This window comes from Triticum urartu, chromosome 6A (genome assembly GCF_056163025.1).
Source record: "Triticum urartu cultivar PI428250 chromosome 6A, HENAU_Tu73, whole genome shotgun sequence".
NCBI classification, from domain to species: Eukaryota; Viridiplantae; Streptophyta; class Magnoliopsida; order Poales; family Poaceae; genus Triticum; species Triticum urartu.
The window spans coordinates 176,282,202-176,292,858 of NC_141878.1; the positions used below are offsets into that span (position 1 = coordinate 176,282,202).

The following is a 10,657-nucleotide window of genomic DNA, read 5'->3' on the forward strand; positions in this document are numbered from 1 at the left end:
GCCATCGGGTGGCTGCCCCTGTATCTTCACTACCACTGGCCTGAACGGAGCTTGTGTTGTGTGTGTAATGTAAAGTCCACCATGTGTGCGCGGCCTCTTATATAGGCTCGGCGCCGGCGCACCGGTAAGCGCCGAGTGTTTGCCCGTCGTTTTCTCGTTCGCTCAAGGCTTTATGGATGGAAAATGGCGCCGGTCAGGTGGTACAGTAAGTAAGACACCGCGTGACGCAGGGGTGCGGCCAGAGCCGCTGTTTTTAATACGTTATCGCTTGCATAAACCACTCGCCTGGAAATTTTCTCTTGGCGCCATCCTCTTTCGGAGGAATGCTCCCGTCATGTCATGCTGTGCGCCCTTGATCCTGTCGTGTACCAGGCTGCTGATGCGTTGTAGATTGCACCGCTATCTGAATCGGAACGGAATCCGTGTGCCCTCCATGGTTTCGTTCATGCTTGATACTACTTTCTCCATTTCTTTTTAGTCTGCATATAAAATTTAGTTAAAGTCAAATTTTATAAAGTTTGACCAACTTTATAGAAAAAAAATATTTTTTTTTGAAATGGTAGAAAAAAATATTAACATCTACAACACTAAAGCTATATGGTATAATATTTTCATGATGCATCTAACAATATATATTTCATATTAAGAATCTTGATATTTTTCTCTATAAACTTAGTCAAAGTTAGTAAAATTTGACTTTGATCAAATCTTACATACAGCCTAAAAAGAAACAAAAGGAGTAGTTAATTGAGCAAGATGGAGAGTAGTACTTCCTCCGTTCCAAAATACTTGTCGTGCACGACAAGTATTTTGGAACGGAGGGAGTACAATAATAGCGTTAAGAGCACAACCACACACACGCGCACGCGCACACGCACACAAATTATTCGAAATCATGGAGGGCACACGCGCCTGTGAGTTTTGACACGCCTGATCTGTCCCGTCCTGCATGCAGCAAGGCCCAAATGGCAACACTGATCGATTCGGTTTCGTCGCCTTCTTCTGTACCCTGTGGCGGGCCTTGACAGGACCTGAGAAAGTTTGCAGCAGTGGAATGGAGATCCATGGAAGAAAATTATGCCTTTTCCAGGAGCAAACCATGCGAGCTGTTGCAAATGGGAGCTTGCCATGACTAAAATACTTGATCCAATGTGTCATGTACCCATTTGCATCAAGTCACGTTTTGTTTGTCATGGCACTTGCGTACTATTTGGAGAATCCAATGCCTTTAAGGTTCTTTATTTGCTAGGAAATAATCAGGCTGTCTCGACATCGATTTGACCTCTCTGGATATTCAGACAAAATAAAGAGATAGTGCCACTAGAAGCTGGCAAGATCAAATAACTTTGTGACAAAACGGAAAATTTATTCAATCCTCACCTCGATGAGGATTAATCAATCAAACTAGTGTACATGGATCACAACAATCAAGCCTACATATGCTTGGCGCATCTATAAGCTTTAGAGTCTAAAGCTTATTTGGCATAGAGGCACAGATTCAAACAACAAGTCATCAACAATATGACTGTTAATTATCTAAGGCTGCTCAGCGGGAAGTTGCGCAGCGGGTTCTCCTTAAGCAATTCAGTTTCCCTGTACAAAGAAAACAGGCAGGTCGAAAATTGAGAGAAGAAAACATAATATGTGGAAACGGAAGGTGCATCAGTAAACTGTTCTTACTTCTTAAGGTTTTTGCTTGTTGCTTGCCTAAGCTTCAGAACAGATGGTTTTGGACTCTTTGGCACTTGAGGCGGGGCTGGTTCCCTAAGATGGTCGAAAGGGAATTTAGAAACACTTTATGTTTGTATAGTGATTCCTATAAAACTGATAACTTAAGGATGTCGTATAACATACTCGGCACATTCTTCATCTATAAAGACCTCAATGGAGCTGACACGAGCTGGCGGAACTGCTGGCCGTGCTGCTACCTTCGGTGGAATCTGTTCAATGAAATGTCATCATCAGTTTATAACTGAACGGGAAGAGGACATGACAGTCTCTCTTCCATTATCTTAAATTAAATTTACTGAACGGGTAGTAGTCCGTCCTTCAGAAAATCACTACCACGGAAGTAATCTGAATCTGTTCTTTGAAGAATTCTAGTGGCTCCACAAAAATACCTTGTGCGAAGTCCATCTGGCAGGCATCATGTTATTTTCTTTGTTTCTATCTGCTTGTGTTCCAAGGGTGTTCCACGCCCTGTCTTTGCTCCTAGCTCTCTCAAGGCCCTGACTTGGCAATGGGTTCTCTTTGTAAATTGAAATCGGTGTATTAACATCGATTCTGTGAATGTGCCAATACAACCAGTGTTAGTCAAGAAACCCTCCTGGTTTGGCTAGATACCTTGTTTGATTACATGCTAATGGTACTGACCTTTGCAGCTTTACCCTAGGTTTTGCCAACAGGTGGGAATTCTCTGCATGCTGACCTCCTGCCACATCAAATTCAAGATTAGTTTACACCCAGCCAGTCACTTGAAGTTGACGCTGAACGACAGTATAGCACACCACACTTACTAGTTTCACCACGGTTCAAGTCACTACCGAATTTGCGTACGGGCTGATCATCACTTGCGGTATCATCCTGTTGCAAGAGATAATAAACGATTCAACAAAGAGTGGAGATCAGAAAAAAAGGAGGCTGCAATCACAAATAGAGCACCTCGTGTTCCTTCTTTCTGGTTGATCTCCGAAGAAATGCCCTGTATGTAGTTTCCAACTTCTCCACAGGCTTTGCTTTCCTGATGGAAAAAGAATGAACAACCCAAGGATAAAATTTCACCAGCTCAGTCAATTATATACACAATTGCATAGTTAGTGGAAGAGAGATGAGGTAATCATAAGACAATTCCTTCAATGTACAAAAAGAGAGGCAAGTCAAGTACTCTGCAGGTAAAGTGTGCAATGGTGCATACGATCTAGACCGAAAGAACAGTAAAATACAGGACTCCAAGAAATTTAGGATAGATCGCTTGCAGACTGGAAACTAATACGTAAAAAATATCTACACCGACACTCTCAGACTATCAAATTAACAATTGATATTTTTAGACGAAATTAGCAATTGGTCTTAGTAAACTAATACATCCTGCAAGACATATTTTTACGGGTGCTTGAATCTACAAAGTAACCCCAAATCCAACAACCTTTGAAACATAGAAGTGCCAGTGTCTCATAAGAAGAATCTCACCTAGCTATTCCAAGATTAAAGATCTCGTCAGCTTTCTTAAGCTTGTTCTTCGACTCCATTAGCAATGCATAGCGAATGTAGAAAACAGCATGGCCCTCACCAATCTGGTTGGACTCCAGGAACCTGAATATCACCTCAGCGTCCGAACAGTTCCCAGCCTGCAAACCAAACTGCAGGTCAAATATACACGCTTCGGAAGTACAAAATAGATCAAGCCGAATTCAGTCAGCAACTCACATATTCTAACCACACTTTGAGGTACCGGAGATCATCCTTGTACCGCTCGTCATGCCAGAAGGCACGCACGCACTGCTCGTAGATCACGACCAGCCCTGAGAACTCCCCGCCGGCTGGAAACGACTCCTGGACCCATTTGATGCAGCTGCGCACAGGCAAAGCGGTGAGCACTGAGCCTATAGAAATCGATGCAAGGAGAAACCTTTGCACTCCAGGTTCTAGCTAGTGTGATTAGTACCATCCAAGAAACCATGTACAGAAAGGGGAGGATGGATCAAGTAGAACTTACTCTACCCACGGCTGGAGCGGATCTTCCCCTTGGTACTCTTCGATTGCTTGGATCATCCTCCTGGATCAGTCAATTCATCAAACACCGAACAAGCAAGAATATCAGGCACTCGTCCCCAGACCAGAAAGAACCAGAACCGAAGAAGCAAGGAAGGCCTTGCTAAGTAAGAGCCGAGGGTTTTCCGTACCCGCGTTCGGCCAGGAGCGCGGCGCGCTGGGCGGGGTCGGTGTGCGCCTTGAGGGCTTGGTTGAGGAGGCCGACGTTCCGCCCGCGTTTCAGCGGCCGCACGTTCTCCTTGAAGGTCTCCCACTCGCCGCACACGGCCACCGGCGCCATATCGGGCCCTGCCCCCAGCAGCGCCAGAGTCTCCGCGTCTAGCGCCGCCAGGTTTCTCGCCGCCGCCGCCGCCATGCGTACCGCTCCGAAGCCGACCGTTGGGAGAGGGTAGGTTTCAAACTCGTCGATTGGACCGTTGCGTTGAGGAGCGGCCGCAGGGTTGGGTTATATACATACAATGGCTGGGCTCTTGTCGGTTTTGGGCTTGAAAAGTACGGGCCCAGATCTACGGCCCACCTGATGTATGGTACTCCCTCCATTCCATAATGTAGTGCTTCCTCTATCCCTATGCTTTAACTTTGACCGTAAATTTAACTATCAAGACCGATTGCGGCGGGAGCAAAAATTATATCAGTGAATTTGTATTCGAAAGAATTTTCAGTTATATAATTTTTTCTCCCATCGTAGTTGGTCTCGTTGGTTAAATTTATGGTCAAAGTTGAACCCCGAAAAGCACGGGCGCACTATATTTTGGAATTGAGGGAGTATGATTCTTCTTCATGCATCCAGAAACAGTATTATCCCCGAAAAATATATAATATATCCAGAAACACTATTCTACAGAATAATTGTATGGGTTAATATTTTTCTTTACAGAAACTGATAAGTGTTCATTTCAATGATTTTCTGGCGAATGTTAAAAATCCGCATCCTCAGAGCAAACATATTTTTCAAGAGGGGATCCGAATGGTAATCAAAGCTCAAAGTGTTGGCAATCAATTGATAAGACCGGACGAGCAACACACAATTGAGATCAATCAATTATATATTGAGGATGGATCAATTATTTTCCACATGTATGTTACATGGTGAGGCTATGCTTGCATGTTGAAAAAAATAGTTTAATGAGCGCTAACTATTAAGATATAGAATATGTTTTATCTCTCAGTCAGAGGTGAACTAATTATCTGGTTTAAGGGGATAAGCGGGACTCCGCTTGCATCCTTAGTTATAACACGCAATATTCATCTACATGGCATGCTTGCATCCTTAGTTATAACACGCAATATTCATCTACATGGCATTTCGAGACAACGTATAGAATCGTGCAAGTGCAAACCATGTCCATGTCTTAATCTGTACCAAATGTATTTATCTCGTGCACTCCACATTTTTATTTAATTGTGCCCTTTAAGGTCATGTGGTTTACTACCCCAACTCCACACTCGGAGCTTGTCCTTGGACAATCTCAGATGACAAATTTCCATTGCCTCGCAAACATCTATCACAACCTCGGAGCTTGCCACTAGTGAAGTTATGGATCCCTGTAATTCCTCGTAATCACAACCTCGATGCCTTTTGCTATTTTTCCTTACAGGTTAAACCATTTTTACCTTTTGTTCTATAAATCAATTCCAAGCATACAATACGCTTATCCTTGTAACTAGCAAAGCTAGCAAGACCTCGGTGACAAGTTGGGGACCAAGAATAAGTTCTTAACTGTGTGCAAGTATTAATCGTTGAGTTGTAAATTGAGCACCCCATAGATTGATAACCTTGGTTCTTTAATGAGGGAAATTTGCTGCTTACTGCAAGCCCTTACTCTTCGGGGCCCAACACCTCCCTAGAAGGATAACAGGAAGCCCCCCCTGATGAGTCGATAGCTGGTTTCCATCCATCAGAAATGACTGGATAATGCCATGACTAACCTGTTTTTAACTCATCTGCCATGGTATTTCTGCTCTACGAGTGAATACTACTCGGCTTATCAATTTTATTTCCACATGAGTTTTATGAGCCCCTCACAATCTTCCTACAAGCAACAATGGCGCGCGCTCAGGCGGATACAACTTGGGTAACTTGCCCATGGGAGGAGGCTAAATCACTTGACAAGCTACATCCAAATCGTGAAGGACCCGTTTGGTACTGATGATGACATAGCACCCAAGTACTGTTAACGGTGCATCGTTGCCTTGGAGTACAAGACATAAACATATAAGGCGGGCAGGGATCCCTCGACTAGGAGATCCGCTTGTAAACCGACCCATCAGGGGGGGCTTGTCTCAAAGACTAACCTGTTTTTAACTCATCTGCCATCAGAAATGACGGAATACCAACAATACAATCCGCCAAACAGAAGAAGTAGGGTGTTACCTGGATACCCAATTTGGCTCTCTGGAACATTTGCTCTTGCGCACCAAATATTTTTGCAAATGTAAAAAAAAAAGAATGACTTTTTGTAGACATGATATACTCCTAAATGTTATCTTCAAATGCTTAGGTGGAAAGTCCAAACATTTTGATCTGTAAAAAAGAAAAATTTAAACGCCAAAAATTTAGCATTTGTCGATCACGTAAAACTTGTTTTTTCATTGACGACACACTACTATTCAGTTAAGCGTAAACCAAGGTGTAAAAAATTCTTGTTCATATGAAAATCTCTTAGTAGTGCAGTAGCATCACATATGAACAGGGATTTTCATATGAATAGTCTTGGTTTATGAAATTACAAGATTGAATGACATGAACAAGTCAACAATATACTACTCCCTCAGTCTCACAATATAGGATGTTATTACAACCGATATACTCACATATTGATTGTAATAACATCTTATATCACAGGATGAAGGGAGTAAACATAGATAAATTATCTAGATCAGTCGCATCATTCATGAATTTCAAGTCAACAATTCCATAGTTCTTAAACCTGATGTCATAGGTTTTTTTTTCTTTCCACTACAATGGCTACATCTTGAGGGTAATCACACTTAACAATACTAGATGCAGGATTACACTAGAAAAAGCGAAGGGTCACACATAGATGGCTTGCTTATAGCCTTCGCTGTGGCTGCAGCTGTGAAGGCTCCACAAGACCTTCCAAGACAACAAGCTGATCCAGCAATGCAAACTTCTCATCCTCGAGAGTTTTGGCTTCCTCTTCTGCCATGCCTAATTGTGCATCCAGCGTGTAGTTCTCTTCCTCCAGCATCATGTACTTCCTCCGTAGCGCCCGATATTCATCCGCAGGACCAGAATCTGGTAGAGAGTCCGGAGTTCCTCTGTCAGACTGCGGCGTGGGAGGGCGGGGCTCACTCCTGAAGCTTCTCTTAGGTGGCTTCTGTGTATTGGCCAACGAATGTGGAATGTCTCTCCGCAGCAGTTCAGGTTCAGTTTTTATCTGGACTGAAGGCAAAGGCCGGTACACAACCTTCCTCTTCTGTGACTTCGAGGCCGAGAAATCCTCTCGTCCCATACCTCTAGGGTCTTGCATTATGTCGAAACAAGACTCGCCTGACAAACACAACTCAAGTGAACCAATCTACCAAAGCAGCAATATAAATTGAGAAAGACAAAGAAGGCTATTCGATGGAATCATCAGCATTACATTATCTCGAAAAAAAAATACTAGTACTAATCAAGGAATGCTCGTCTGAAGTGAAGCCACACGCTCACACAGTATCAACCCGTCCAAGAGGAGCAGGTGTTAGTTGTTGGTTTTTACCCTTTGCCATTACCCAATAGGATGCTCAGCCAGCAAAGGTGGGAGCAACTGCAAGGATGTTGCAGGATAACCTGTATCTGTTGTTATCTTGCTGACGTTTCCCCCTACTGATTCCAACCCGCAGCTTCACAGCACCAAAATCGAAGGAACTCGCAGCAGCAAGTGCCATCGAATTTGACCTGACCTAAGCCATCGGCGCAACCATCCTCAAGGGGCGTCGGCGGCGCTGGCACGAGATCTCTACTCCCTACCACAACCGCCTACAGGACAGTACGAGGAGAAAGAAAATTTATCCGGCGGAATCAACTGAAGCCGGAGAGTAGAGGAATCCGGACTAGGGCAGGCAGTGGTGCGACGCGAACCCACCGCCCTCGCCGGCGTTGATCGGGAACGAGATGGGAGGCTTAATTACCTTGCTGGTGCCCGCGGGGGAGCAGGGGGACGGACGCCCTGGGACCGGCTGCTCGCTGCCGCGCCGGCGTCGAAACCCCAAACGGATTCTGCGCGTGCGGTGGTGGGAGCCGATCTGGCGTATAAGGTTGGGAGGCGCGCGCGTGGGGTCGATGAATCCAGGGGAGGGGAAGGCTTTGCGACTTGAGTCGAGAAGACGGGGAGAGAGTTTTTTTTTTCTAGAACAGGGAGAAAAGGGGGTTGGGTTGGGAGAAGGAATAGGCACACATGGCCGTGAAAATGGGTGCGTCTATGCCACGCTTGGAGGCGGCGAATGCTATTTCTCGCATAACCGAGTACGTAGGAAATCCTAATATATCTCTACTATCTAAAAAACACGTAGTGTTGCTTTTTCTGCCAACAGAACCATGTTCTGCCTCATCCTTCGTCCGCCCGCTCTCCTCCCGTCTCGTTTTTTCCGGTCCTATAAATTGTTTTCTACGTCCGTTTAGCTTTCTCCCCATGCCGTCGAACGTCTCTCTCTCATCTCTCCTATCAGCGCCCCCCCGTCCCATCATGGCGTAGCCCTAGATGGCTGCCGCCGCCTCTGGCCTCCCTCTCCCTCGATCCTCAACTTACCAGCAGTCGCCGCCATCACGCTGTTCTAGGCACCCTAGGCCATCGTCGAGCGCCGCCACTGCTCATCTCCTCTTCGCGCCCCCGCTCTCAGATCCAGACTGCTCGTTGGTGCCTAGCCCCAGCGTAGCGCTCACCGTTTACATCTCCTCCTGAAGGAAATATGCCCTAGAGGCAATACTAAAGTTATTATTTATTTCCTTATTTCATGATAAATGTTTATTATTCATGCTAGAATTGTATTAACCAAAAACATAATACATGTGTGAATACATAGACAAACATAGTGTCACTAGTATGCCTCTACTTGACTAGCTCATTGATCAAAGATGGTTAAGTTTCCTAACCATATACATGAGTTATTATTTGATCAATGTGATCACATCATTAGGAGAATGGTGTGATTGACTTGACCCATTCCGTTAGCTTAGCACTTGATCATTTGTTTACTGCTATTGCTTTCTTCATGACTTATACATGTTCTTATGACTATGAGATTATGCAACTCCCGAATACAGGAGGAACACTATGTGCTACCAAACGTCACAATGTAACTGGGTGATTATAAAAGTGCTCTACAGGTGTCTCCAATGGTACTTGTTGAGTTGGCATAGATCAAGATTAGGATTTGTCACTCCGATTGTCGGAGAGGTATCTCTGGGCCCTCTCGGTAATACACATCACTATAAGCCTTGCAAGCATGATAACTAATGAGTTAGTTACGGGATGATGTATTATGGAACGAGTAAAGAGACTTGACAGTAACGAGATTAAACTAGGTATTGAGATATCGACGAGCGAATCTCGGACAAGTAACATACTGTTGACAAAGAGAACAACATATAATGTTGTGCGGTTTGACCAATAAAGATCTTCGTAGAATATGTAGGAACCAATATGAGCATCCAGGTTCCGCTATTGGTTATTGACCGGAGACGCGTCTCGGTCATGTCTATATAGTTCTCGAACCTGTAGGGTCCGCACGCTTAAAGTTCTGTGACGATCGGTTTTATGAGTTTATATGTTTTGATGTACCGAAGGTAGTTCGGAGTCCCGGATGTGATCACGGACATGACGAGGAGTCTCGAAATGGTCGAGACATAAAGATTGATATATTGCTACATTTGGACATCGGAATAGTTCCGGATGTAATCGAGATTTTACCGAAGTATCGGAGGGGTTACCAGAACCCCCCGGGGGCTAATGGGCCCTGTTGGGCCATAAGGGAAAGAGAGAGGGGCCGGCCTAGGGCAGGCAGCGCGCCCCCTTCCCCCTGTCCGAATTGGACTAGGAGAAGGCCCCCCCTTTTCCTTCTCTTTCTCTTTCTGCCTTTCCCCCTCCTAGTAGGAGTAGGAAAGGGAGGAATCCTACTCCTACTAGGAGGAGGATTCCTCCTCCTAAGCGCGCCAAGAAGGGCCGGCCGGCCTCCCCCTTGCTCCTTTATATACAGGGGCAGGGGGCACCTCTAGACACACAAGTTGATCACAAAGATCTCTCCCAGCCGTGTGCGGTGTCTCCCTCCACCATAATCCACCTTGGTCATACTGTAGCGGTGTTTAGGCGAAGCCCTGCTGTGGTAGCTTCATCAACATCGTCACCACGCCGTCATGCTGACGAAACTCTCAGGCCGCTCCCACGGCCCTCCGACAGGTTCGTGGCGAAGTCACGGCCGGCACGATAGCTACACTCCCAGGCTGCTCCTGGTCCCACTACTCCATGCGTCGTCGGTCGGTAGCCGCCGTCGCCGACCATTCCTCCTATGATTTCACATCGTTCGCTACTGGAGATGAATAGGAGAAAGAGATGGAGAGATCGCAAGGTACTCAACAAGAAAAAATTACAGGCAGTTCCACCTGGAGCCGGGACAGGCTGTGGAGATTGAATGTACTGTAAAGATTTAGGATGTAAACTAGGAGGTGATCAAAGTATTGGAGGGGCTGGGATTTCGTCAAGGTCAGCTCTATCATATTGTTGCTATTTTTAATAGCTTTCTGCAATGCGTTCAATCCATAAGATTATGTACTGCCCGTTAAGTCTATTTTGGCATCAAATCTTATTAATTCATACCTGAAATAAATTGATATTCCTTTGATTTACCAAGCCCCTTGGAATGTTTACTCATGTGAGAACACTCT

General features: G+C 45.2%; 2 protein-coding genes across 4 annotated transcripts; both read right to left on the reverse strand.

Annotated features, from left to right (window-relative positions):
- Nucleotides 1–1,345: 1,345 nt before the first annotated feature.
- BUBR1 (BUB1-related (BUB1: budding uninhibited by benzymidazol 1)) lies at nt 1,346–4,196 on the reverse strand. The gene is made up of 11 exons (XM_048680458.2): nt 3,903–4,196; nt 3,716–3,775; nt 3,427–3,571; nt 3,190–3,347; nt 2,662–2,740; nt 2,517–2,583; nt 2,374–2,431; nt 2,121–2,283; nt 1,855–1,940; nt 1,681–1,764; nt 1,346–1,593 (listed from the first exon to the last, which is right to left on the reverse strand). Exons 1-11 carry the CDS (start codon nt 4,124–4,126, stop codon nt 1,533–1,535), a joined length of 1,185 nt encoding a protein of 394 aa, XP_048536415.1. The 5' UTR covers nt 4,127–4,196; the 3' UTR covers nt 1,346–1,532.
- A 2,454-nt stretch (nt 4,197–6,650) lies between these two features.
- On the reverse strand, nt 6,651–8,162 carry LOC125515041 (uncharacterized). Of its 3 annotated transcripts, none has more exons than XM_048680460.2 (3): nt 7,909–8,162; nt 7,568–7,756; nt 6,651–7,285 (listed from the first exon to the last, which is right to left on the reverse strand). In XM_048680460.2, the coding sequence occupies exon 3, from the start codon at nt 7,263–7,265 to the stop codon at nt 6,825–6,827; it is 441 nt and encodes a 146-aa protein (XP_048536417.1). In that variant the 5' UTR covers nt 7,266–7,285; nt 7,568–7,756; nt 7,909–8,162; the 3' UTR covers nt 6,651–6,824. The 3 variants fall into 3 exon arrangements, with proteins under 3 accessions (XP_048536417.1, XP_087383444.1, XP_048536416.1); XM_087527318.1 differs by having other exon boundaries at nt 7,497–7,756; XM_048680459.2 differs by lacking the exon at nt 7,568–7,756 and having other exon boundaries at nt 7,909–8,156.
- Between the last annotated feature and the right edge of the window lie 2,495 nt (nt 8,163–10,657).

Excerpts from the sequence above, each read along its gene's own strand:
- BUBR1 (XM_048680458.2), bottom strand. The coding sequence starts at position 4,126 with ATGGCGGCGGCGGCGGCGAGAAACCTGGCGGCGCTAGACGCGGAGACT. Across the intron at positions 3,572-3,715 it reads CCGCTCCAGCCGTGGGTAGA|CTGCATCAAATGGGTCCAGG; the intron begins GTAAGTTCTACT and ends GCCTGTGCGCAG. Across the intron at positions 1,594-1,680 it reads ACAAGCAAAAACCTTAAGAA|GGAAACTGAATTGCTTAAGG; the intron begins GTAAGAACAGTT and ends TTCTTTGTACAG.